Genomic DNA, 26,300 nt, shown 5'->3' with positions numbered 1-26,300 from the left:
GGGCAGGTCTTCATGGAAAGTCTGCTGGACTATAGGTCTCGATACTTGCCGGGCCCTGTGTCATCACTAAAGTTAGGATGCGCTTCAGAACCACCCTATACCACAGTGAACAGAGACAAATGGCCTTAGGGAGCAGGACCCATGGGGGCCCTCTGGGGCTGTTTCTTGTGCCCTGAGAGAGGCCCTAGATTTGGGACAGTCTGATTTACCTCCCCCCGCTTTTTTTTTTTTCTGGGTGATGCTACCCTGGTTTCTGTGTTGAAATATGACCCTAGTGTGAAGGTCGCGGTCTCAGACCATCTTGTTTCTGGTATGTTAAGAAACAGAAAAACACCTTTTAGGACACAATGTTAACCATTGAGGATACATATCAGTGTTCTGGAAAAACAAAAACAAAAACAAAACAGTCTGTACCGCGACTGTGGTTTTCATCAGGGTGGGCTGCCTTTCTGATCCATAACCCTGTGTGGCTTGATGGAGAACATGTTTGTAACTTGCAAGGGCATCTGCAATAGCCGCTGGTCCTCTTGGTGAAAGGGGAGGACCCACATTAGGTCTAAGCTGGCTGGAGTCGATGCAAAACTCTCACATGCTTTGGAAAAAGCATGTGATCTTTCGACGAGAATGCAAATGTTGACCGGGTGCAGTGGCTCATGCCTGTATTTGCAGCATTTGGGGAGACTGAGGCAAGCGGATCGCTTGAGTCCAGAAGTTTGAGACCAGCCTGGGCAACTTGGTGAAACCCCATCTCTACAAAAAATACAAAAATTAACCAGGTGTGGTAGTGCATGCCTGTAGTCCCAGCTACTTGAGAGGCTGAGTTGAGAGGATTGCTTGAGCTCAGGAGGTTGAGGCTGCAGTGAGCTGTGATCGCGCCACTGCACTCCAGCCTGGGCAACAGAGCCAGACCCTGTCTTTAAAAAAAAAAAAAAGAATGCAAATGTTTGCTTGATTATTCAGCTGGTATTTAACACACAGTTCTTTGTTCCAGAGGGACTGTCCAGCAACAAATAGTGAATTCGTTAATTTTTCACACCAAACCTATTGAAAATAACCAGAAAAGGTATATGCTGGAAAACTCAGTGTTCTAGAAACATTCATGTTTGCCATCCCAAGAGCAAAAGTCATGGAATGCCTGATGCTTAGTGTTAAGAGGAAGGAATTCCACACAGCCTGTGGCTAGCTTTTCTTATTTCATTGGTGTCCAAGACAAGATTTGAACTGTTTACTAAAGGAAATTAGCATCATAAGTCTCCTCTGGCATATATTTCCAGCATCCAAGTGGAGCTGCTGAGATCTTGCTCAAGAGTAGCAAAATTGGCAGGAGGAGGAGGGCACTGGTTTTTACATCAGCTTAAAGAATTTTTTTTATCAGCCATTTTTGCAATTTGGAAACCTGTTTGGAGTAGGGGTGTATGGAGACGAAATTGGGCTGTTTCTAGGATTCACCTCCTCCTTCAGGCATTTTTTTTTTTTTTTTTTTTGGAAACAGGGTCTGGCTCTGTTGCCCAGGCTGGCGTGCAGTGGCATGACCATGGCTTACTATAGCCTTGACCTCTTGGGCTCAAGCAGTCCTCCCACTTCAGCTTCCCGAGTAGCTGGGACCACAGGTGTACACCATCACGCCTGGCTAATTTTTATATTTTTTTTGTAGAGATGGGGTCTCACTGTGTTGCCAGGGATGGTCTTGACCTCTCAGGCTCAAGCAACTCTCCTGCCTCGGCCTCCCAAAATGCAGGAGCCACTGCAGTTGGTACTCAGAGTTTTTTGGTTTTTTTTTTTTTCCCCCTTGAGACGGAGTCTCACTCTGTTGCCAGGCTGGAGTGCAGTGGTGCGATCTTGGCTCACTGCAACCTCCACCTCCTAGGCTCAAGCCATTCTCCTGCCTCAGCCTCCTGAGTAGCTGGGACTACAGGCACATGCCACCACGCCCAGCTAATTTTTTTTTTGTATTTTTAGTAGAGATATGGTTTCACCATGTTGGCCAGGATGGTCTCGATCTCTTGACCTCGTGATCCTCCCGCCTCGGCCTCCCAAAGTGCTGGGATTACAGGCGTGAGTCACCATGCCTGGCCGATCCTCAGACATTTTTAATTTTCCTTTTTTAGTGTTACAGCCAGCCATTTGAAAAATGAGACTTCCCCCTAACCTTGCGTCAAACTCAGAGACGTTGTCATCTTGGCTTTGATGTGGTGGAGGAGAGGGGCTTCTTATTCCGGGACGGGGTTTCTCCACCTGGGGCCTGCGGACACTGGGGCTGGATTGTTCTCTGGGGTGGGGCCATCCTGGGCACTGAGGGTGCTAGCAGCATCCCTGGCTTCCACCCACTCCATGCCAGGAGCACCGCCCCCGAGGCATGGCAAACACAAATGTCTTCAGACACTGCCAGGTGTCTCCTGGTGGGCAGAATCGCCTCCATTTGAGGACCCCTGGACCAGGGTGCTGGAATGGGGTGAGGGGCACTCTGCAATTATTCTCTGCTTTTTTTTTGAGGGGGGAAAATGGAAACCAAGAGCCCATCATCAGCCTCGTGGCTCTGTGGTTTGACACTGCCATGCTACCAACAAAAACCACGTCCCTAGACTTGGGGGACCAAGGAGTCTGGAGGAATATGATGATAGTCATTTAATGAGGGTAGGTTTATGTATTACTCAAGTGCTGGGCTGGGGAGTCAGGACATAGCCACAGGGAAGAAAACAGAAAGGTCCTTCCCTCTTGGAAGCCCCTCTTGAAACACCTAATTGGTGACATGGTACACCGGAGAATCAGAGAGTGTCACTCAAGCATTTTGGCTTGGTGGTGGGGCGGGGGTGGCGGGTCAGGCACTCAAGCACCCCTAAGCTGATCTGGAGAAAGTGTCGGGGAAGGGGAACATTAGCGTTTCTCCCTGAGGAATCATCTTACACCCATAATGGCAACTGGCCCACAGTAACATTGATGGAGCAAGTGTCTTCTTGTGGCTCAGCCACTCAATAGCTGTGTGACCATGGGCAGGTTACTGAACCTCTCTGTGCCTCAGTCTTCTCCTCTGTAAAATGGTAACATCTAGGATTGTTGGGGGAAATAAATGGTTAATAATTGGAATAGTGCTGGGTGCATAGGAAACTCTAAGTGTTACACAGCATGTAGCCACAACCTCCCCTCCCCCCTCCTCTCTCCTCTTTGCTGCTGCCCTGCTGCCTTAATGGGATACTCCCCTCTCTGTCTCTGTCTGTCTGACTGTCTGTCTGTCTGTCTGTCTCTCTCTCTCTCATCCCCTTTTCTTTCCTCTGTTCCCCCACCCCCACCTCTGATGCAGTTTGGACCAAGTTTTCTTCAGCCAGCTAATTTAGAGACAAGAACCTGGATATTTATTGGGCGTTTGGGGGACTTCCTTACAGCCCTAGGTCTCTGTGAAAAGGGCCCTGGATTATCTCTGCAAAAGCCCACCTGCTTTTTGTTAGCCAGGACTGTCTCCACTTTCAGACACCAGCTTCATCCAAACACTCTTTGCTGTATTTATAACCACGGTGCATTTCCTCGGGACGCACATCTTACGGCTTCTTGGCCCCTTCGCCCAGGGTGCACTGCCTGGACCATCGCCCTCCGGCAGAGACAGTGTCTTTCTTTGTATGTTCTCCTTCCTCTGGTCGAGATGTGGCTTGGTCACCTGGAGTGGGGCCGTCGGCAAGTCGCCTGGGCTTCGTGGAGGCTCGCTGCCCCCACGGCGGAAAGCTCGGCCACACACCCTGATGTCTCGACACTTTTGAGCTGCCCATGAATGTGTTTTCAGAGCTTCCCGTGTTTACTTCGCTGCACGCCTCTGTTTGTGCTCTGGGGAAATTCTTGGCAGAGGAAAAGCCAATTGGAAAACAGCCCTGCTTGGTGTCAGGGCTTGAGGTTGAGGGAGAAAGACTGAAACGGAGATTTGCATGAACTGGTTTGCGCATGTCACAAGACTTTGTCTTTAAAAAAAAAAAAAAATTGGCCTGGTGTGGTAGCTCACTCCTGTAATCCCAGCACTTTGGGAGGCTGAGGCAGGCGGATCACGAGGTCGAGATCGAGACCATTCTGGCCAACGTGGTGAAACCGCGTCTCTACTAAAAATACAAAAATTAGCTGGGTGGGGTGGTGTACGCCTGTAGTCCCAGCTACTGGAGGCTGAGGTGGGAGAATGGCTTGAACCCAAGAGGCAGAGGTTGCAGTGAGCCGAGATCGTGCCACTGCACTCCAGCCTGGGTGGCAGAGCGAGACTGGTCTCAAAAAATAAAAAAAATTTTTTTTTGTTCCAGTCTATTCTGGTGGCTTAGAGGAGGGAAGATGGGAAATATTGGGTTTAATAGAGTAAAATCCATCAGGTTGAGGGCTTTGAAGCACCTGGGAACATCCATAAGTCACTACTGAGCACCAGCTGTATACAGTTATTGAGCATGTATTGTCTCCCAGGCACATGGTCCTCACAACAATCTTTTCACAGAGCTAGGATTTGAACCCACAGTCTCTCTGGCTTCAGAACCCTAGCTTTTCCTGCTATACTCTGCCTTACAGAGGAAGGGAACTTTTGTACTGGGTTTTGAAGGGTGAATAGGAGTTCAATGAAGAAGCAGCACATTCTGTGCTAAACTTGGCTTCCTGATCCTCCTAGAATTGGCCAGAAGCCAATATCTGGAGGCCAAAATTGGGTCACTGGGGTGACCAACTCATCACAGGGCCCTGGATTATCTCTGCAAAAGCCCACCTGCTACTGGTTAGCCAGGACCATCACAGCGTGCCCAGGTAACCCTACGTTTCACCCCAAAGCAGAATTTTACACCAGAGCCTGGACACCAGTTGAATTTTCTTTAACTCATTTCTGTCAATGGTTACCTCCAAAAATGCTCCCTTGTGTCTTTATGCTGGGCTTCTTTCTCTAGATACTTCCATTTCTTGGTTTGGATGAAAATCAAATGAGGTAATTAATGCTTGTGACATGTAAAGTGTAGTGCATGGCACATGGTAACCTCTTTAGTTTTAGCCAGTTGTTTTTTTGTTTGTTTGTTTGTCTTTGAGACAGAGTCTCACTCTGTCACCCAGGCTGGAGTGCAGTGGCACAGTCTCAGCTCACTGCAACCTCTGCCTCCCAGGTTCAAGCAATTCTCCTGCCTCAGCCTCCCGAGTAGCTGGGATTACAGGTGCACACCACCACACTGGGCTAATTTTTGTATTTTTAGTAGAGATGGCGTTTTGCCATGCTGGCCAGGCTGGTCTCAAACTCCTGACCTCAGGTGATCCACCCTCCTTAGTCTCCCAAAGTGCTGGCATTACAGGCATGAGCCACAGTGCCCAGACAGTTTTAGCCAGTTTTTCACTGGCCTCCCTCTTTGCCTTTTTTGCAAGGGAGCTGGACTCCCTGCCCCTGGAGTAAGCAGACTTCCTTATACCTATAGCTTCCTCTAAGGAAGCGTAGTTACCTACAGCCTGGCCCTCCCCGAGGACATAGCTGTTTCCTCCACCAAGAGCAAGGAGTGGACATAATCACTGCCAAATAGGGAAGCCAGGCTGGACACCGTGGCTCATGCCTGTAATCCCAGCACTTTGGGAGGCCGAGGTGGGAGGATCGCTTGAGGCCAGGAATTCAAGACCAACCTGGGCAATGTAGCAAGACCCTGTCTCTAAACAAATAAAAAAATTAGCCAGCTGTGGTGGCCCATGGCTGTAGTCCCAGCTACTCCGGAGGCTGAAGCAGGAGGATTGCTCGACCCCAGGAGTTTGATGCTACAGTGAGCTACGGTCACACCACTGAACACCAGCCAGGACAACAGAGCAAGACCCTGTCTCTTAAAAAAAAAAAAACACAAAAAATAAGGAAGCCATATGGGTGCTGGGTGTGGGGGACACATGTCAAAAGTCAGACCTCTATCTGAGTAAGGAAACAGGTTCAGAGTTAGGATTAAAGACCAAGACAGCTTGAGGTCATCAGAGGCCAGGAATTTCCATACAGGCTGTGGTCCAAAGTGCCAAGCTGGGCTAGATAGATGTTGGGGAAGAGTCTCTGTCGCCCTCTTTCCTTCCCCGTTAATGCTATCAGCTGGGCATGGGTCACTCCTGATTTTTTTTTTTTTAACCGAGGACATAGGCTCAGAGTGTCTTCTAGCTTTCAACCCACCCCAGACTCTGACTTAGCCTTTCCCAAATGGTGTTGTGCAGAAAAATGAAAAATTGTTAGGAGGACCATGTGCCTGGTGGATAGTACATGCTTGATAGCTGTAAACAGTTGGTGCTCAATATATCGTGGCTTGTGGATCTTCCCAGCTGCTTCAGAACCCCAAGCCCGCTGTATAATTGTACTTGATCCCGACAACAGCCCTGCCAGATGGGTGTTACTGTGATTCCTATGTCCTGGTAAGTGGACGGGGGGCCTGGAGTAGCTGAATTGCCTAGAGAAGGGGACATAGCTAGAAAGGAAAAGTTGCAACTCAGTGTGATGCCAGAGTCCATGCAAACTTTATCCTGAAAGGAGGGATCTCTTTTTTTTTTTTCTGAGACGGAATCTCACTCTGTAGCCCAGGCTGGAGTGCAGTGGTGTGATCTCGGCTCACTGCAACCTCCGCCTCTCAGGTTCAAGCGATTCTTCTGCCTCAGCGTCCCAAGTAGCTGGGATTACAGACGTGTGCCACCACAACCGGCTCATTTTTGTGTTTTTAGTAGGGACAGGGTTTCGCCGTGCTGCCCAGGCTGGTCTTGAACTCCTGACCTCAGGTGATCTGCCCGCCTCGGCCTCCCAAAGTGCTGGGATTACAGGCGTGAGCCACTGCGCCCAGTCTTCTTCTTCTTCTTTCTTCTTTCTTCTTCTTCTTCCTCCTCTTCTTCTTCTTCTTCCTTTTTTTTGACAGAGTCTCACTCTATTGCCCAGGCTGGAGTGCAGTGGCACAATCTCAGCTCACTGCAACCTCTGCCTCCTGGGTTCAAGAGATTCTCCCACTTCAGCCTCCCGAGTAGCTGGGATTACAGGTGCGCAACACCACAGCCGGTTAATTTTTGTGTTTTTAGTAGAAATGGGGTCTCGCCATGTTGGCCAGTTTAGTCTCAAACTCCTCACCTCAAGTGATCTGCCCGCCTCAGCCTCCCGAAGTGCTGGGATTACAGGCATGAGCCACTGCGCCCGGCCTGGTGAAGACCTTCTTGCTGATGGGGACTCTGCAGAGTCCTAACAGGGAGCAGGGCATCACATGGCGAAGGAGCTGAGAGTGTCAGCTCAGGTCTCTCTTCCTCTTCTTATAAAACCACCAGTCCCACTTCTATGATAAACCATTAATCCATGAATGGATTAATCCACTTATGAGGACACAGCCCTTTTAATCACCTCTGAAAGGCCCCACCTCTCAATGCTGCCACATGAGGAATTACATTTCAACATGAGTTTTGGAGGGGACAAATATTCAAATCATACTATTACGTTACCAGTAAAATTTAAAATATAGGAATAATAATGGCCGATGTGTGGCGGACTAACCAAATACTAGACCCTGTGCTAAGTGTTTTATATCTATTATTTTATTTAATTTTCTTGGTCACTGCATAACATACGCTCTGTTAGTCCCAGTTTTTCGAATGGGCATAACAAGACCGAACCTACCTAGAGTTGGCACAAGTTGTAAAAATAGGATTCGTGGCCGGGCACGGTGGCTCACACTTGTAATTCCAGCACTTTAGGAGGCCAAGGTGGGAGGATCACCTGAGGTCAGGAGTTCGAGATCAGCCTGGCCAACATGGCGAAACCGCGTCTCTACTTAAAATACAAAAATTAGCCAGGCGTGGTGGCGCGCCTGTAGCTCCAGCTCCTCGGGAAACTGAGGCAGGAGACTCGTTTGAACCTGGGAGGCGGAGGTTGCAGTGAGCCAAGATGGCGCCACTGCACTCCAGCCTGGGCAACAGAGCGAGACTCCATCTCAAAAATAAAACAAAAAAATAGGATTCACTTTTGCCACCAACTTGAAAAGGAGGCAAACACAAGATTACTCATCTCTGGAGAGGAGGCATTCAGATTTGCCTACTCAGCATTCCTGGAGATAGAATCAGATTTTGCATGAGTTAGAATCATATTTTGCTTGGGAAGCCACTCAGACCTCATTCTGTGGACTCTATTCCCAGAGCCAGCTTCCTTTATTCCCTCAGACTCTTATGATTGGCTCAGGGGAAGGCACATGACTCAGACTGGGCCAATCAGCTTTCTTAATTCCTCCAGCCTCCATGATTGGTTCAGGGGTGGGCATGTGACCCCAGAAGGTTCCATAAGATTAAGTTCTGGGACTTTGGTGGGAGTGATAGAAAGAGAGATTTTTCCTTGCTAGGTCTTCCTTGCTGTGAAGCTATATTCCAGGTGCCACCATGTAGAGACCACCTGTCTCAGACTTCTGACACCATAGAAGGAAGCAGGACTGAGAAAACGAAAGGGAGAGAGATGGGGTCCCCATGACATCATTTGACACCTGGATCTAGCTGTACCTGAAAGCATCCTTGTCCTATGACTTGTTAGTTAAATGAGCCAGCAATCGTTCTTTTTTTCTTTCTTTCCCTTCCTTCCCTCCCTCCCTCCTTTCTTTCCTTCCTTCCTTCTCTCTCTCTCCCTTCCCTTCCTTCCTTCTCTCTCTCTCCCTTTCCTTCTTTCCTTCCTTCCTTCTCTCTCTCTCCCTTCCCTTCCTTCCTTCTCTCTCTCTCTCTTTCCTTCCTTCTTTCCTTCCTTCCTTCTCTCTCTCCCTTTCCTTTCCTTTCCTTCTTTCCTTCCTTCCTTCCTTCCTTCCTTCCTTCCTTCCTTCCTTCCCTCCCTCCCTCCCTCCCTTACCTCTCTCTCTCTCTGTATAACTGAGCTTTCTGTTCTCACAGACTGAGAGAGGTCTTGCTAATCCCAGGCATGACAATCAGAGCAACATGTGAAGCCCAAAGAGCTGCAGGACTCCCCTCCATGGCTTCCAGCCCCGGGGGTGGTCAGTGGAAGTAACTGGAGCCCAGAGCTTCAGAGGCCAGTGTGGAGGTTGGAAAGGTTGTGGTCAGGAGAGAGTAATATATCTGGTCCCTGCAACAGACACCCCTGCAGTTTTATCCTGAATCCTGGGTAATTTCCCCAGGTCCTGGGAAGCCTAACAAAGCCCCTACTCAGATGTTGGATTGCAAGTCCTTTTTGTTTGTTCGTTTTTTAAATCCACTTTAAATATGTCTGAAAACCACACAGAGTGACTGCTGCACAGAAGAGCGAATGGTTCATGGCTTCTTCTTTGCTGCCACCAACAAGTCAGTTACCTACTTCTCTGACATGGGACCCTTGGCTGGAGCTCACTGGCTGCCTTCCTGCCACCTCTAAGCCTTGGCACTTGCTGTTCCCTCTACCTACATGCTTTTCCCTGTGATCCTTCCTCATATGATTTCCTCAGATTATCTTTGCTCAAACAACAGGCAAGGGCTGGGCCTTAATCTCACACCTGTAATCTCAGCACTTTGGGAGGCCAAGGCAGGTGGATCACCTGGGGTCAGGAGTTGCAGACCAGCCTGGCCAACATGGTGAAACCCCATCTGTACAAAAAATTTAGCCAGATGTGGTGGCGGGTGCCTCTAATCCCAGGCACTTGGGTGGCTGAGGCAGGAGAATCACTTAAACCCAGGAGGCGGAGGTTACAGTGAGCCGAGATCATGCCACTGCACTCCAGTCTGGGCAACAGAGCGAGACTCCGTTTCATAAAAATAAAAAACAAACAAACAGAAAAAACCAACAAAACAAAAAACAAGAGGCAAGAAGTTCAGTATGCAGAATCTCTGAGAAAAACCCATGGTTGTTAACCCCAGGTCTGCCCCTTTTGAGCAGGGTGACATTAGGCAACTGATTTGATTTCTCTTAGATGAAATTTCCTCACTCCCTGCCTATTCAACCACAGTACTGAGGACATTTGGAGCTGGATTATCTCTCTGGTGGCGGCTGTCCTGGGCATTTTAGGGTGTTTAGTAGCATCCCTGGCCTCCCCCCACTAGATACCAGTAGCACTCCCACCCCACACTGGTTGCAACAACCAGAAATGTCTCCAAAACACTTCCACGTGACCCCCGGGGGGGTCAGAATTTCTCCCCTTCCCCCTGTGTTTTCCTATGGAGGCGGAACGTGTTTATTTCTTTGCTCACCGTTTTGCAATCTCTGTTCCCCCACCACAAGGCAGGGACTCTTCTATCTCCATCACCATCCCATCCTCCCACGGTGGAGACAGCTCTGGGGACTCTTCTGAGCAACAGATTCTTGGGTGCCACGTTCTGTTCCATTCCTGGGGATTTCTCTCTTTACTGAGTGATGGGTACATGAGAACTCTCTGTATCACCCTTGCAACTTTTCTGTTTTGTTTTTACAAAAGAAAAAAAAAGAAGGCTGGGCGTGGTGGCTCACGCTTGTAATCCCAGCACTTTGGGAGGCCAAGGCGGGTGGATCACGAGGTCAGGAGATCGAGACCATCCTGGCTAACACGGTGAAACCCCGTCTCTACTAAAAATACAAAAAATTAGCCAGGTGTGGTGGTGGGCGCCTGTAGTCCCACCTACTTGGGAGGCTGAGGCAGGAGAATGGCGTGAACCCGGGAGGCGGAGCTTGCGGTGAGCCAAGATCGTGCCCACTGCACTCCAGCCTGGGAGACAGAGCGAGACTCCGTCTCAAAAAAGAAAAAAGATATCACTCGATGACTGCTACCGAAACATTCTGTGGCTGGGAGAGGAAAATACCAGAAAGGATGAATGTGGTCGGTTGAATGATGCCTCTCCCTTCCCCCAGAGATGCCCACATCGTAATCCCTGTCACCTGTGAATTTGGTACCTCACTTGGCACAAGGCTCTTTGCAGATGTGATTAAGTTGAGGATCTTGAGACAGCGGGATGATCCTAGATCATCTGGTGCACCAGATGCCATCACAGGGATCCTTTTCAAGGAAAGAGGGAGGCAAGAGATTGAAATGCTACGGCCAAGAAAAAGGGGCTGCCTTAAAAGCTGGATTCTCTCTGGAGCCTCCAGAAGGAATCAACCTTTGTAACATCTTGATTTTAGCCCTGTAGGACTCATTTTGGGCTTTTCACCACCAAAACTGTAAGAAAATAGGCAGGGCATGGTGGTTCATGCCTATAATGCCAGTACTGTGGGATGCCAAGGTGGGACGATTTCTTGAGGCTAGGAGTTTGAGACCAGTCTGGGCAACATAGCAAGACCCCATCTCTACAAAAAAAAAAAAAAAAAAAGAAAAAAAAGAAAAATTAGCTGGGCTTGGTGGCACACATCTATATTCCCAGCTACTTGGGAGGTTGAGGTGGGAGGATTGCTTGAGCCCAGGAGTTCGAGGCTGCAGTGAGCCATGATTACAGCATTGCACTCCAGCCTAGGCAACAGAGTAAGATCCCGATGCAAGAGAAAATAATAAATGTATGTCGTTTTACATTTGTGGGCATTTGTGACAACAGCAATGGGAAATGGATACAGTGAGAAACCCAGCATCTGGGCCTGGAAACCCCCTCTGGGCGGGTCTCTAGCCAGGGGCCAGCAGGAGTCGGAGCAGGGGCTTGGTGAGAGGTGAATACGGGGCCCCAGCATCCTGGTGGCCTTGCTGTGGCTTCTGGGGACACCTGCAGTGGCTCCATTACACTGTGGCAATTTGTTCCTTCCCAGACCCCCTGGATACAAGGGGCCTGCACTTTTGAACCCAGAGCCCAGGGACATCCCCAGTGGTTCCCTGTTACCCTCTGGATGTCTGTCCTGCTACTATGCACCTCTCCCCAACTCCTGGTACACAGTGGGAGTTCAGGGGCCGTCTCATTTGTACCGCATAACATCACGGAGGTCCAAGACGCCATGTAATATTCTGTTTAGGATTTCAGAGGCACAGTCAGTTACATCCATCTTCTTTTTGTCTTTGAGACAGAGTCTTGCTCTGTCGCCCAGGCTGGAGTGCAATGGCATGATCTCAGCTCACTGCAACCTCTGCCTCCTGGGTTTAAGCGATTCTCTTGACTCAGCCTCCCAAGTAGCTGGGATTACAGGTGCACACCACCACACCTGGCTAATTTTTTGTACTTTTAGTAGAGATGGGGTTTCACCATGTTGGTCAGGCTGATCTAGAACTCCTGACCTCAGGTGATCCACTCACCTTGGCCTCCCAAAGTGCTGGGATTACAGGTGTGAGCCACCGTGCCTGGCCTGCTTCCATCTTCTTAGCCACTTTTCCCTCAGGTGAGACCATGAGATTAGGAACCTGTTTCAGTTCCCATCGGAATTTCCCAACAGAGCTGGGGCTTTGTGATTCGAATATGTTCAGAGAAGGAAGCAGAAGGAAGCAGAAATGAAGGATGTTATCAGAAAAGGAAACTCAGGGTTGGGTGTGGTGGCTCACGCCTGTAATCCCAGCACTTTGGGAGGCCAAGGTGAGTGGATCACCTGAGGTCAGGAGTTTGAGACCAGCCAGGCCAACATGGTAAAACCCTGTCTCTACTAAAAATTACAAAAATTAGCCAGGCGTGGTGGCATGCGCCTGTAATCCAAGCTACTCGGGAGACTGAGGCAGGAGAATCACTTGAACCCGGGAGGCGAAGGTTGCAGTGAGCCAAGATCATGCCACTGCACTCCAGCCTGGGTGACAGAGCAAGACTCCATCTCAAAAAATAAATAAGTAAATAAATAAAGGAAAAGGAAGCTCGGTAGTTTTTAGGGGCTGCTGGCATTTCCAAGCTTTAGGCATTTTGCTTTGAGTCTTTTTCTGTCTTTCGAGTCATCCTGAAGTGGAACTGAGAGAGGACTGAGTGGGTGGAGGGGGTGGTGGTGGGGACGGCTGTCTGCTCTGCTGGAATTGAGAGTCTGGAAGATCATTGTGGTGTTTTTGGAGTGATTCTTAACCCCAGATATAGACAGTGACACAAGGGGCATAAATACGAGGAACAGTGACCTTCCCTGGTGTCCTTGTTTGAAGCATTTGACCATCTGGGCAAGGCCTGGGAGTGTCTGAACTGGCTGGTGTTTCCATGAACAAGCACAGACTCAGAGCCCATGGTCCTGGGTTCGAATCCTAGTTCTTCCACTTCTTTGCTGTGTGACCTTTGTCTACAAAAAATAAAAATTTAGCCAGGTACAGTGGCATGTGCCTGTAGCCCCAGCTACTCGGGAGGCTGAGGCAGGAAGATCCATTGAGCCCAGGGGTTGAGGCTGCAGTGAGCTATGATTGCACCACTGCACTCCAGCCTGGGCAACAGAACCAGACCCTGAAGAAAGAAAGAAGGTGGGAAGACAGGGAAGAAGGAAGGAAGAAAGGAGGGAGGGAGAGGGGAAGGAAGGAAGGAAAAAAAGGGAGGGAACAAGGAAGGAAGGAAGGAGGTGGGGACAGAGGGAAGAAGGAAGGAAGGAAAGGGAGGGAGGGGAGGAAGGAAGGAGGGAGGGAGAGAGGGAAGAAGGAAGGAGGGAGGGAGGGAAGGAAGGAAAGGGAGGGAGGGGAGGAAGGAAGGAGGGAGGGAGAGAGGGAAGAAGGAAGGAGGGAGGGAGGGAAGGAAGGAAAGGGAGGGAGGGGAGGAAGGAAGGAGGGAGGGAGAGAGGGAAGAAGGAAGGAAAGAGGGAAGGGAGGAAAGGAAGGGAGGGGAGGAAGGAAGGAAAAGGAGCGGGGAGGAAGGAGGGAGGGAAGGAAGGAAAGGGAGGGGAGGAAGGAGGGAGGGAGGAAAGGAAGAAAAAAAGGGAAGGGAAGGAACTTTGGAACTACTGAACATCTCTGTTTCCTCACCTATAAAAAGAGGGATAAGTCATCATCATATCTTCCTCTATGGTCATTGAGTGGATGAAAGAAGACAGCATTTGCAAATCCCCTAATGCATACCTGGCCCCTGATTTTGTTCCTTGGGCTGCAGCGATGATAGAGGTTTAAAACCTCCAAACGCTGTGTTGAAATCTCTCACGTGGACAACCAGCCCACCAGCAGAGAATGTCATTTTTCCATCCTGGGTAAACAGGGTAGAGAATGAGGACCTCAGGCCAGGTTAGAGAGACCTCGCTTGGTGACCTTGGGAAGGCTTTTAACTTTTAACTTTAATGCTAACATCTGGTTCCCTCCGGTTAGGCAGTTGGCGGCCCAGCCGTCTTGTCTTGAAGTTTCTGTTGCCTTCCATCATGGGTTTATTTGTTCAGCAAATGTTTATGGAGGGCCAGCACAGGGGGGAATAAGAACTAGAGTTCTGGGAGGACGTGTGAAGAAACAAGTTCCGAGCCCCAGGGAGGAAAGAGGTCATTGCCTCCCTCCGGGGAAAATGTCTCTTCTCATACCTGGTTCACTTCTTAAATGGAATTTCCCCCTTCAGATGAGTAAGGCGTTTAATCACAAAGAGAAAACACCTTCATCACATAGCCATCCTTAAAAGGCATTTATTGTGAAGCTGGTTCATAGACTTCTCGCCCAGGTTGCTAACAGCCAACCTGTCTGGGTTTTGGGAAGTTAAAGTGTCTGTATCCCATTTCCTTTTTTTTTTTTTTTTGAGACAAAGTCTTGCCCTGTCACCTAGCCTGGAGTGCAATGGCACGATCTCTGCTCACTGAAACCTCTGCCTCCCGGGTTCAAGCGATTCTCCTGCCTCAGCCCTCCCAAGTAGCTGAGATTGCAGGTGTGCACCACCACGCCTGGCAAATTTTTTGTATCTTTACTAGAGACGGAGTTTCACCATGTTGGTCAGGCTGGTCTCGAACTCCTGACTTCGTGACTCACCCGCCTCAGCCTCCCAAAGGGCTGGGATGACAGGCGTGAGCCACTGTGTCCAGCCAGTTCTGACTTTTTAACTTGTGATTTGACTTTTCCTGTCTGAAGTCTTTCTCTGCTGGACGTGAGTTGTTGAAAGTGTTGCTTTTCTTTGTAGACAATTAGAGGCGCTCATCCACTGGGCTATGGACAATAATACTTTGAAGATGTGCAAATGATTTGCAACCTTTGTTGCATAAATTATCCCTCTGAGATGCTGTTTGGCTTGATAAATAAAGGACCTGCAAGAGAGAATTTATCTTGAGCATTCCTTGGGGGAGAGAAGCAAAGGGGAAGTGAATGCTGCATAATAATTCTTTGCATACTTTATGGAGGGTGGGTTCCTGCAGTGCCCTGTAGTGTTTTTCATTTTTTTTTGTTTTTTTTTTTTTGAGATGGAGTCGCTCTGTAGCCCAGGCTGGAGTGCAATGGTGCGATCTTGGCTCGCTGCAACCTCCGCCTCCCGGGTTCAAGCGATTCTCCTGCCTCAGCCTGCCAAGTAGCTGGGACTACAGACGTGCTCCACCACGCCCAGCTAATTTTTGTATTTTTAGTAGAGATGGGGTTTCACCATGTTGGCCAGGATGGTCTCGATCTCCTGACCTGGTGATCCGCCCACTTCGGCCTCCCAAAGTGCTGGGATTACAGGCGTGAGCCACCGCGCCCAGCCCCCTGTAGTGGTTTAAAGCATCTTCACTGTTATTCTAAGCCTCACATTTTAAACAGAGCTGAAAAAGGACTCTAATTGCTGGCCTGGGATCCTTGTGTGCTGTAGGAATTCACTGAGGGGGCGGGGCTGAAGAGGGCTGCTAGGGGGTGGTACAGAAGCAGATGGAACTTTCTCTCTGGCTGGACACAGTAGCTCATACCTGTAATCCCAGCATTTTGGGAGGCTGAGGTTGGTGGATCACCTGAGGTCAGGAGTTCGAGACCAGCCTGGCCAACATGGTGAAGCCCCGTCTCTACTAAAAATACAAAAAATTAGCAGGACGTGGGGGTGGGTGCCTGTAGTCCCAACTACTTGGGAGGCTGAGGCAGGAGAATCGCTTGAACCCGGGAGGTAGAGCTTGCAGTGAGCCGAGATCATGCCATTGCACTCCAGCCTGGGCAACAAGAGTGAAACTCCATCTCAAAAAAACCCAAAAATAAATTTAAAGAAAAATTTTCTCTCTGATTCTGCCTGCCTGCCTGCTAGGCTGGAAGCACCCTGAGGTCAAGGTCCACGATGTCTTGTCACTATGGAAGTGCCTTCAAAACATGGCAGACCCTCAGCAAATCTTGGACAGATGAATGGGCATTCGCTTCAACATGTGTCTGCTAGGTGGGAGCTGAGCGGGAATCGCAGGGCTTGGGTCCCGGGGATGATGGGGAATGGCAGTGTGACTGTGGGGAAGCCAGGGGAATGGGGTTCTGGAGCCCCCAAAGCTATAAATCAGGGCCTGATGAACAGACAGACAGATGGACCAACTCAGCCATTTCAGCCCCATCCGCTTTGATGATTTCCCTCTGGCTCTGGCGAGGGTCTCGCTCACCAAGTGGTTCTCACCCTAGGGTGGGTCTGGATATTTCTGGGGACATCTGTGGTTGTCACACGTCGGGGTGGGGGGAGATGCTCCTGACATGGAGTGGGTGGAGGCCAGGGATGCTGCTCAGCACCCTGCAATGTACAAGACGGCCCCACCCCGGATGAAGATCCGACTCTGAATACCACCAGTCCTGAGGCTGAGAAACCCTACTTTAAGATAACAGTGATGGGGGAATTATCCACCCCAGAGTCCGAGTCTGTGACTTGGGAAACGGCCCCGGCATTACCAGGTGTTGAATTCGTGAGAATACAAGGAGAAGGCGTGTAGCCCGTGACCCAGTCCTGCCCCAGACAAACCGATATTCCCTCCAAAGCTCTATTTGGCAGAAGAAGTGTTTTCGTTGCCTCTTGCCTGTGGTATCTCCCCTGATAAGCGTTGTGGATTGTTCCAGATCGTGTTGACGGGGACAGCTTCCTTCTCCGCGGCTGCCGGCCCTGACCCTGCAGCTTTCAGTCTGTGGGAGTAGAGTCAGCTGTTGAGCAGTTTACTCTGTCCCTGTGTCAATGGGATTGTGCATGTTTTGGTTCCTGAGGGGTCATTGATGGTGCACTTTTCTTTTGTTGTTAGTCAATTTAATTTGTTACTAATAATAAAATCCGGAACTTACCTGACCCCAAAGGCCCAGGTCGTTAAGAATGCTTGGTGGAATGCACGTCCTTTTCAAATACTGGCTCCTTGGGAAAACACAGAGGATGGAGTGAAATCCTTACCTGGATTGTACTGGCAGTGGGGTGACAGCGTCACCTCCTGAAAATGGAATGTAGCTTATTGCTAAATAAGACAGCGCAGTGCCTCCCTCACACCTGTCATCTTGGTGCTTAGAGAGGCCGAGGTGGGAGGAATTCTTGAGGTCAGGAGTTCAAAACCAGCCTGGGCAATACAGAAAGAGCCTATTTCTACTACAAATATAAAAATTAGCTGGGCATGGTGACATGCACCTGTAGTCGCAGCTACTTGGGAGGCTGAGGCGGGAGAATCGCTTAAGCCCAGGAAGTCGAGGCTGCAGTGAGCTGTGACTTGCTACTGCACTCCAGCCCGTGCAGCAGAGCGAGATCCTCTTTCAAACAAACCAGCCAACTAACAAGCAGGCCCCAAGGGGACAATTTTTCTGGAATTACCTGATTGTATCAAGAACAGTTTGATCAACACCTGTAATCCCAGTACTTTGGGAGGACGGATCACTTGAGGTCAGGAGTTAGAGACCAGCCTCGCCAACATGGTGAAACCCTGTCTCTACTAAAAATACAATAATTAGCTGGGCATGGTGGTGGGTGGCTGTAATCCCAGCTACTTGGGAGGCAGAGGCAGGAGAATTGCTTGAAACCGCGAGGCAGAGGCTGCAGTGAGCTGAGACTGCACCACTGCACTCCAGCCTGGGCCACAGAGCAAGACTCTGTCTCTCTCTGTCTCTCTCTCTCTCTCTCTCTCCATATATACATATATATTTATATATATAACTTATCTTGAAGACGGTTTTGGCACACCTTAACTTTTATGCCAGAGGCCAGTGCCTTGCTTGTGTCACCCTAGTTCCAAGAATCTGCATAGTTTTTCCCAGCCCATTCTACAGATAGGGAAACTGAGGCCCAGGCACACTAGGTTCCCCTCCAGGAGTCGCACAGCGAGGAGAAAGTGGAGCCAGGACTTGATGCCAAACACTGAGACTCCAGAACCCATATTTTCTCAGCTCTTAGGTTTTTGTCAATTTCCTAAATTTGTGTGTGTTTTAGTGGGGCTGAGTTTCTCCTGTTAATTTGTTTATGGAGAGGAGACACTCTTGTTTACTTTTTTTTTCTTTTGAGACAGAGTCTCTGTTGACCAGGCTGCAGTGCAATGGCTCAATCTCGGCTCACTGCAACCTCCACCTCCTGGGTTCAAGCGATTCTCCTGCCTCAGCCTCCCAAGCAACTGGGATTACAGTCACACAGCACCACACCTGACTAATTTTTGTATTTTTAGTAGAGATGGGGTTTTCCCATGTTGATCAGGCTGGTCTCAAACTCCTGACCTCAGGTGATCCACCCACCTCGGCCTCCTAAAGTGCTGAGATTACGGGTGTGAGCCACTGCGCCTGGCTCTTGGCGTTCTCCCTTAATAATACTTCTTGGGGGTCATTTTGAATCTCTGTTTCTTCTGTGGTCACATTCATTTGGAATTTACTTATTCAACCCACAACCAATAGACATTTCCAGCCCTTTGTTAGTATAAACAGAACTTCTCTTTGACTTTCACAGCGTTTTTGTTCTGGAGGTGCTATCCTTGATTGCTAAGACACCCACGACATTGCTCTTGGAATTGGAGTAGGGTGGATGAAATAGTATTCAAAGATGGGGGTGGTGCAAATGTTCTGTATTTGAACCTGTACGTTAGTCAAGTGTTATTTTTACCCTCATGTACATCTATTATGGAACAAAATACATGACTTTGGCCAGGCGTCATGGCTCACACCTGTAATCCCAGCACTTTGGGAGGCTGAGACGGGAGGATCGCTTGAATCCAGGAGTTCGAGACCAGCCTGGGCAGCATAGCAAGACCCCTTCTCTAAAAAAAAAAATTAGCTGGGCATGGTGGTGTGTGCCTATAATCCCAGTTACTCGAGAGGCTGAGGCAGGAGGATCAGTTAAGCCTGGGAAGTCGAGGCTGCACAGAGCTGTGATAGGCAGCCTGGGTGACAGAGAAAGACCCTGTCTCAAAACAAAAAACAAAACAAAACATGACTTTTATGGAGTTGAGCTCAACGTTTGCATACACATGAGGAGCAGAAGCTGGAGGTTTCAAATAAATATCTGGCTTCTGCAGGCTGCCTGGAGAGAGGTGAGAGCGATGCATTGGTCACCCAGCCTGGAGTGCAGTGGTGTGATCACAGCTCACTGCAGCCTTGACCTTCTGGGCACAAGCAATCCTCCTGCTTCAGCTTCCTGAGTAGCTGGGACCACAGGTGTGTGCCACTATGCCCAGCTAATTTTATTTATTTATTTAGAGATGGAATCTTGCTCTGTCGCCCAGGCTGGAATGCAGTGGCACGATCTTGGCTCACTGCAACCTCTGCCTCCTGGGTGCAAGCAGTTCCCATGCCTCAGCCTCCTGAGTAGCTGGGATCACAGGCATGTGCCACCATGCCCAGCTAATTTTTTTTTTAATGGAGTCTTGCTCTGTTGCCAGGCTGGAATGCAGTGGCGCCATCTTGGCTCACTGCAACTTCCAACTCCCCCGTTCAAGCGATTCTCCTGCTTCTGCCTCTCGAGTAGCTGGGATTACAGGCACGCACCACCATGCCCAGCTAATTTTTGTATTTTTAGTAGAGAGGGGGTTTCACCATGTTGGCCAGGATGGTCTCGATTTCCTGACCTCGTGATCCTCCCACTTCGGCCTCCCAAAGTGCTGGGATTACAGGCGTGAGCCACTGCACCCAGCCTAATTTTTGTATCCCTAGCCGAGACAGGGTTTTGCCATGTTATCTAAGCTGGTCTCGAGCTCCTGGGCTCAAGCGATCCACCCGCCTGGGCCTCCCAAAGTGCTGGGATTACAGGTGTGAGCCACTGTGCCCGGCCACAGCTGTTGTTTTCTCACTGGCTTGAGAATTGTTCTCTTAAGCTGGTCAAGGTTATGACGGTTTGTGTGGCCTGTGCACGTGTGTGTGGTCAAATCCCATTTTTCTAAACCAAAGTTTCTATTTGGGTATCTGCTGTTTAATTTTTCAGGGATTTTTTTTTCCAGTTGCTAAGGAAAGTACGTTAAATTTTATCTTTGCATCCTGTAGAACTCTTTGTGAATAATACACGGCCAGAGGGAAGATAGGCTGAGGAAACAGATAGGAAGGAAGTTCAAGGGGGGGATTTCTATGTGAGAACCAAGAAACACCTTTGATCTTTAGATTTCAAAGTGGGAAATTCAAGGTGAGGTGGGCGTGGAATTAGGAGTAAACCCAAGAAGAGCGAGTGGGCGGTTCCTCCTGGCAGCCACAGAATAGTTACGTGGCATGAGGTCAGTAGCATCTCAGAGGGTGTTGTTGTCTTTGACTTAGATGAGTTTCAAGAAGCAGAAGTTCGTGAGCCAAACACGAGGTGGTTTTCTGGGGGGTACAAGGGCTGGAAGAGGGGCCAGCTCTTAACCACAAATCCCTTTCCATGCCCAAGGCCAAGCTCCTTGTAACTCTTTTCTTTCTTTGCCTCCCTCCCTCCCTTCCTCCCTCCCTCCCTCCTCCCTCCCTCCCTTCCTCCCTCCCTCCCTTCCTCCTCCCCTCCCTCCCCGCTCCCTCCCTTTCTCTTCCCCTCCCTCTCTCCCCTCCCTCCCTTCCTTCCTTCCTCCCTTTCTCTTCCCCTCCCTCCCTTCCTCTCTCTCGTTCCTCCCTTCCTTCCTTCCTCCCTCCCTTTCTCCCTCCCTCCTCCCTCTCATCCTTCCTTCCTTCCTCCCTCCCTTTCTCCCTCCCTCCCTCCTCCCTCCCTTTCTCCTCCCCTCTCTACCTCCCCTCCCTCCCTTTCTCCTCCCCTCCCTATCTCCCCTCCCTCCCTTTCTCCTCCCCTCCCTCCCTTTCTCCTCTCCTCCCTCCCTTTCTCCTCTCCTCCCTCCCTCCCTTCCCCCCTCCCTCCTTTCCTTCCTTCCTGTCTCCTTCCTTCCTTCCTCCCTCCCTCTCCTTCCTTCCTTCCCTACCTTCCTCCTCCCCTCCCTCCCCCTCCCTCCCTTTCTCCTCCCCTCCCTATCTCCCCTCCCTCCCTTTCTCCTCCCCTCCCTCCCTTTCTCCTCTCCTCCCTCCCTTTCTCCTCTCCTCCCTCCCTCCCTTCCCCCCTCCCTCCTTTCCTTCCTTCCTGTCTCCTTCCTTCCTTCCTCCCTCCCTCTCCTTCCTTCCTTCCCTACCTTCCTCCTCCCCTCCCTCCCTGCTCCCTCCCTTTCTCTTCCCCTCCCTCTCTCCCCTCCCTCCCTTCCTTCCTTCCTCCCTCCCTTTCTCTTCCCCTCCCTCTCTCCCCTCCCTCCCTTCCTTCCTCTCTCTCCTTCCTCCCTTCCTTCCTTCCTCCCTCCCTTTCTCCCTCCCTCCTCCCTCCCATCCTTCCTTCCTTCCTCCCTCCCTTTCTCCCTCCCTCCCTCCTCCCTCCCTCCCTCCTCCCCTCCCTCCCTCCCTTTCTCCTCCCCTCTCTACCTCCCCTCCCTCCCTTTCTCCTCCCCTCCCTATCTCCCCTCCCTCCCTTTCTCCTCCCCTCCCTCCCTTTCTCCTCTCCTCCCTCCCTTTCTCCTCTCCTCCCTCCCTCCCTTCCCCCCTCCCTCCTTTCCTTCCTTCCTGTCTCCTTCCTTCCTTCCTCCCTCCCTCTCCTTCCTTCCTTCCCTACCTTCCTCCTCCCCTCCCTCCCCGCTCCCTCCCTTTCTCTTCCCCTCCCTCTCTCCCCTCCCTCCCTTCCTTCCTTCCTCCCTCCCTTTCTCCCTCCCTCCCTCCTCCCTCCCTCCCTCCTCCCCTCCCTCCCTCCCTTTCTCCTCCCCTCTCTACCTCCCCTCCCTCCCTTTCTCCTCCCCTCCCTATCTCCCCTCCCTCCCTTTCTCCTCCCCTCCCTCCCTTTCTCCTCTCCTCCCTCCCTTTCTCCTCTCCTCCCTCCCTCCCTTCCCCCCTCCCTCCTTTCCTTCCTTCCTGTCTCCTTCCTTCCTTCCTCCCTCCCTCTCCTTCCTTCCTTCCCTACCTTCCTCCTCCCCTCCCTCCCCGCTCCCTCCCTTTCTCTTCCCCTCCCTCTCTCCCCTCCCTCCCTTCCTTCCTTCCTCCCTCCCTTTCTCTTCCCCTCCCTCTCTCCCCTCCCTCCCTTCCTTCCTCTCTCTCCTTCCTCCCTTCCTTCCTTCCTCCCTCCCTTTCTCCCTCCCTCCTCCCTCCCATCCTTCCTTCCTTCCTCCCTCCCTTTCTCCCTCCCTCCCTCCTCCCTCCCTCCCTCCTCCCTCCCTCCCTTTCTCCTCCCCTCTCTACCTCCCCTCCCTCCCTTTCTCCTCCCCTCCCTCCTCCCCTCCCTCCCTTTCTCCTCCCCTCCCTCCCTTTCTCCTCCCCTCCCTCCCTTTCTCCTCCCCTCCCTCCCTTTCTCCTCCCCTCCCTCCCTTTCTCCTCCCCTCCCTCCCTTTCTCCTCTCCTCCCTCCCTTTCTCCTCCCCTCCCTCCCTTTCTCCTCTCCTCCCTCCCTTTCTCCTCTCCTCCCTCCCTTTCTCCTCCCCTCTCTACCTCCCCTCCCTCCCTTTCTCCTCCCCTCCCTATCTCCCCTCCCTCCCTTTCTCCTCCCCTCCCTCCCTTTCTCCTCTCCTCCCTCCCTTTCTCCTCCCCTCCCTTTCTCCTCTCCTCCCTCCCTTTCTCCTCTCCTCCCTCCCTTTCTCCTCCCCTCCCTCCCTTTCTCCTCCCCTCCCTTTCTCCTCTCCTCCCTCCCTTTCTCCTCCCCTCCCTCCCTTTCTCCTCTCCTCCCTCCCTTTCTCCTCTCCTCCCTCCCTTTCTCCTCTCCTCCCTCCCTCCCTTCCCCCCTCCCTCCTTTCCTTCCTTCCTGTCTCCTTCCTTCCTTCCTCCCTCCCTCTCCTTCCTTCCTTCCCTACCTTCCTCCTCCCCTCCCTCCCCCTCCCTCCCTTTCTCCTTCCCTCCCTCCCTCTCTTCCCCCCTCCCTCCCTTCCTTCCTTCCTCTCTCCTTCCTTCCTTCCCTTCCTTTCCTTCCTTCCTTCCCTCCCCCCTCCCTCCCTCCTTTCCTTCCTTCCTTCCTTCCCTCCCCCCTCCCTCCCTCCTTTCCTTCCTTCCTTCCTTCCTTCCTTCCTTCCTTCCTTCCTTCCTTCCTTCTCAAACAAGGTCTCACTCTATCACCCAGGCTAGAGTGCAATGGCACAGTCATAGCTCACTGCAGCCTCAAACCCCTGTGCTCAAGTGATCCTCCTGCCTCAGTCCCTCAAGTAGTTTTTAAACTTGTTTGTAGAGATGGGTCTTGCTATATTGCCCAGGCTTGTCTCCAACTTCTGGTCTTAAGTGATCCTCCTGCCTCAGCCTCCCAAAGTGCTGGGATTACAGGTGTGAGCCACTGCCCCGGCCCGTTCTCCTTTCTTTAGCCAGGCTAGGGAGACATAAGTGGGGAAACTCATGTTTTTTTTTGAGATGGTTGCTTTATTCTTGTGATATTTTCCCTCTTTCCAACTTCCTTGAGCCCTCCCCAGCCTCCTCTTAGTGTCTGTGTGTGGGAGAGGGGGCTTTGGTATACCTTCTGCTTTGGGTCTCATTCATTTTAATTTTTTGTTTTGTTTTGTTTTGTTTTGTGATGGAGTCTCACTCTGTTGCCCAGGCTGGAGTGCAGTGGCACCATCTTGGCTCACTGCAACCTCTGCCTCCCGGCTTCAAGCGATTCTCCTGCCTCAGCCTCCCGAGCAGCTGGGGATTACAGGTGCCTGCCACCATGCCTGGCTAATTTTTCTATTTTTAGCAGAGACAAGGTTTCACCATGTTGGCCAGGCTGGTCTCGAACTCCCGACCTCAGGTGATCTGCTTGCCTCAGCCTCCCAAAGTGCTGGGATTACAGGCGTGAACCACCGTGCCCGGCCATGGGTCTCATTCATTTTAGTTAGAGCCCAAATTCACTGGTGGTTCAAGTTCCCAATCATTCTCAGCATTCTATAATCACAGGCCTCAGAGAGTAATGCTCCCAATGGCCCTCAAATTATGGTTTCCTTAGGAGGCTATTAAATCTTGATTTCTGAGAGGAAAATTGGGGATTTTGTGTTTTCCCTTTTAGACTTGAGCGTTCTGTTACTGTGGATGAGCTCTTCTAGAAACTTCCAAGCAGTTTCAAAGGGGATTTAGATGTCATCAGGAAGTGTGGTTGACAACGTGATATTTGGGCTTTAGAAAAACAGCGTGTCACCCGTTTTATTTATTCCTTGATGACTCTTTTTTTGTTTGTTTTTGTTGTTGTCGTTGTTGTTGAGACAGGGTCTCACTCTGCCACCCAGGCTGGACTGCACTGGTGCAATCTCTGTTCACTGAAACCTCCTCCTCCTGGGTTCTTGCAAATAGACAGTCCCATTTGGTGGTGACAGGAGACAGTGACAGATCATCAAGCATTAGATTCTCATAATAAGCGTGCAACCCAGATCCCTCGCATGCACAGTTCACAATAGGGTTCACGCTCCTAGGAGAATCTAATGCTGCTGCTGATCTGACAGGAGGCGCAGCTCAGATGGTCATGCAAGCAATGAGGAGTGACTGTAAATACAGATGAAGCTTCCATCGCTTGCCCGCCCCTCGTCCACTGCTGTGCAGCCTGGTTCCTAACTGGCTGGTTTGAAACTAGACTGGGCAACATGGCCAAACCCCGTCTGCTCAAAAAATACCAAAATTAGCTGAGTGTGGATCACAAGTGTGTGCCTGTAGTCTCAGCTACTTGGGAGGCTGAGGTGGGAAGATTGAGTGAGCCCAAGAGGTAGAAGCTGCAGTGAGCTATGATCACACCCACTGCACTCCAGCCTGGGTTACAGAATGAGATTCTGTCTCTCAACTCCCTGAGGGGTGGGGGACCCCTGGTTTAATCCATCCAACCCTCTCTTCCCCATGAAATAAAGGAAGTTGTGAGTGCTATTTTGTGCATCATCCCCTCCAGTACTCAAGTCAGCCCAAGGTACTTCAATGGTTCCCGTCTGCACATGGGGAAACCGAGGCACAGAAAGCAGACTCACGTGACCAGGAAGTAGCTGTGTCTGCTCGAAACTCAGGTCGGCCTGATACCATAAGTCCTTGCACTCCACGTGCTGGCGATTGAAGCTGTGGCTCGCAGGTCTGATGGGAGAGCCTCAGACAGCGTCTCACTCTGTCACCCAGGCTGGAGTGCTGTCATGCAGTCATAACCCACTGCAGCTTTGACCTCCTGGGCTAATTGATCCTCCCACCTCAGCCTCCCGAGTAGCTGGGACTACAGGTGTGCACCACAATGCCCACCTAATTTTTGTATTATCTGTAGAGATGGGCGGGGGTGGGGGGGGTGGTCTTTCCATGTTGCCCAGGCTGGTCTTGAACTCCTGACCTCAAGTGATCCTCCAGCTTCAGCCTCCCAAAGTATCGGGATTACAGGCATGAGAGAGCCACTGCAGGAAGCCAAGAGAGCAGATTTGGACAATGTAGAATTTCTCCACGCTCCTCCTACTGTCCCCATCTTAGGCCTGGCTACTGCGGGACTGACAGGCATGGCTGGTTGTCCATCCGTTCCTTAGTTTGATTGCATGGCAGAGATGAGGAAGGAAGGTGAGAACTGAGCTAGAAAGTTGGCATTTGGCGCTCTGGTTTCTCAATGCAAGAAAGTAACACTTTGGCTTTTATAGAATAACCTTCTGAGGAAATTAACAACCCGGGAGTTTCAGCCCCCTGTGAACTTGATTGGAGCATGGTCACAATTTGTAACGAAATGTTCTTGCATGCCCAGTACTAAAGATTTCTGTCTGTCTACCCTCTAGGCTGTGGAAAGGTCTGTTCTAACCATTAGCTTGTATCTGGAGCTCAGATGGTGCCGGACACTCCGTAGGAGCTCAGATCTGTTGATAGAAGCCACTAGAGAATGGGACAAGCAACAGGAGGTGTTTTGCTGCCTAGTAAACTTTTTTTTTGAGATGAAGTTTCACTTTTGTTGCCCAAGCTGGAGTGCAGTGGTGCCATCTCGGCTCACCGCAACCTCTGCCTCCTGGCTTCAAGCGATTCTCCTGCCTCAGCCTCCCAAGCAGCTGGGATGACAGGCACCCGCCATCATGCCTGGCTAATTTTTTTTGTATATTTAGTAGAAATGAGGTTTTGCCATGTTGGCCAGGCTGGTCTTGAGTTCCTGACCTCAAGTGCTCTGCCCGCCTCGGCCTCCCAAAGTGCTGGGATTACAGGCATGAGCCACTGCGCCCAGCTCTACCCATCTTTCTTACATGATGATATTCAGCAGCCAGCCTGATAGGGGAGCATTGTTTGTCCTTTTTTTCCTTATTGCATTTTCCCCGCATAGGTGCCAGGGCTCAGTAGCATA

General features: G+C 50.7%; 2 protein-coding genes across 8 annotated transcripts in view; both read left to right on the top strand.

Moving 5' to 3' along the window:
* Positions 1-26,300, top strand: part of INSR (insulin receptor) — a 184,860-nt gene that overhangs the window by 65,946 nt on the left and 92,614 nt on the right. The window lies entirely within an intron of this gene.
* LOC101144336 (uncharacterized) lies at positions 1,919-5,064 on the top strand. The gene has a single exon (XM_055371458.2). It carries the CDS (start codon positions 3,068-3,070, stop codon positions 3,758-3,760), a length of 693 nt encoding a protein of 230 aa, XP_055227433.1. The 5' UTR covers positions 1,919-3,067; the 3' UTR covers positions 3,761-5,064.

This window comes from Gorilla gorilla, chromosome 20 (genome assembly GCF_029281585.2).
Source record: "Gorilla gorilla gorilla isolate KB3781 chromosome 20, NHGRI_mGorGor1-v2.1_pri, whole genome shotgun sequence".
Taxonomy (NCBI): domain Eukaryota; kingdom Metazoa; phylum Chordata; class Mammalia; order Primates; family Hominidae; genus Gorilla; species Gorilla gorilla.
This window is presented reverse-complemented; position numbering and strand designations above follow the sequence as displayed.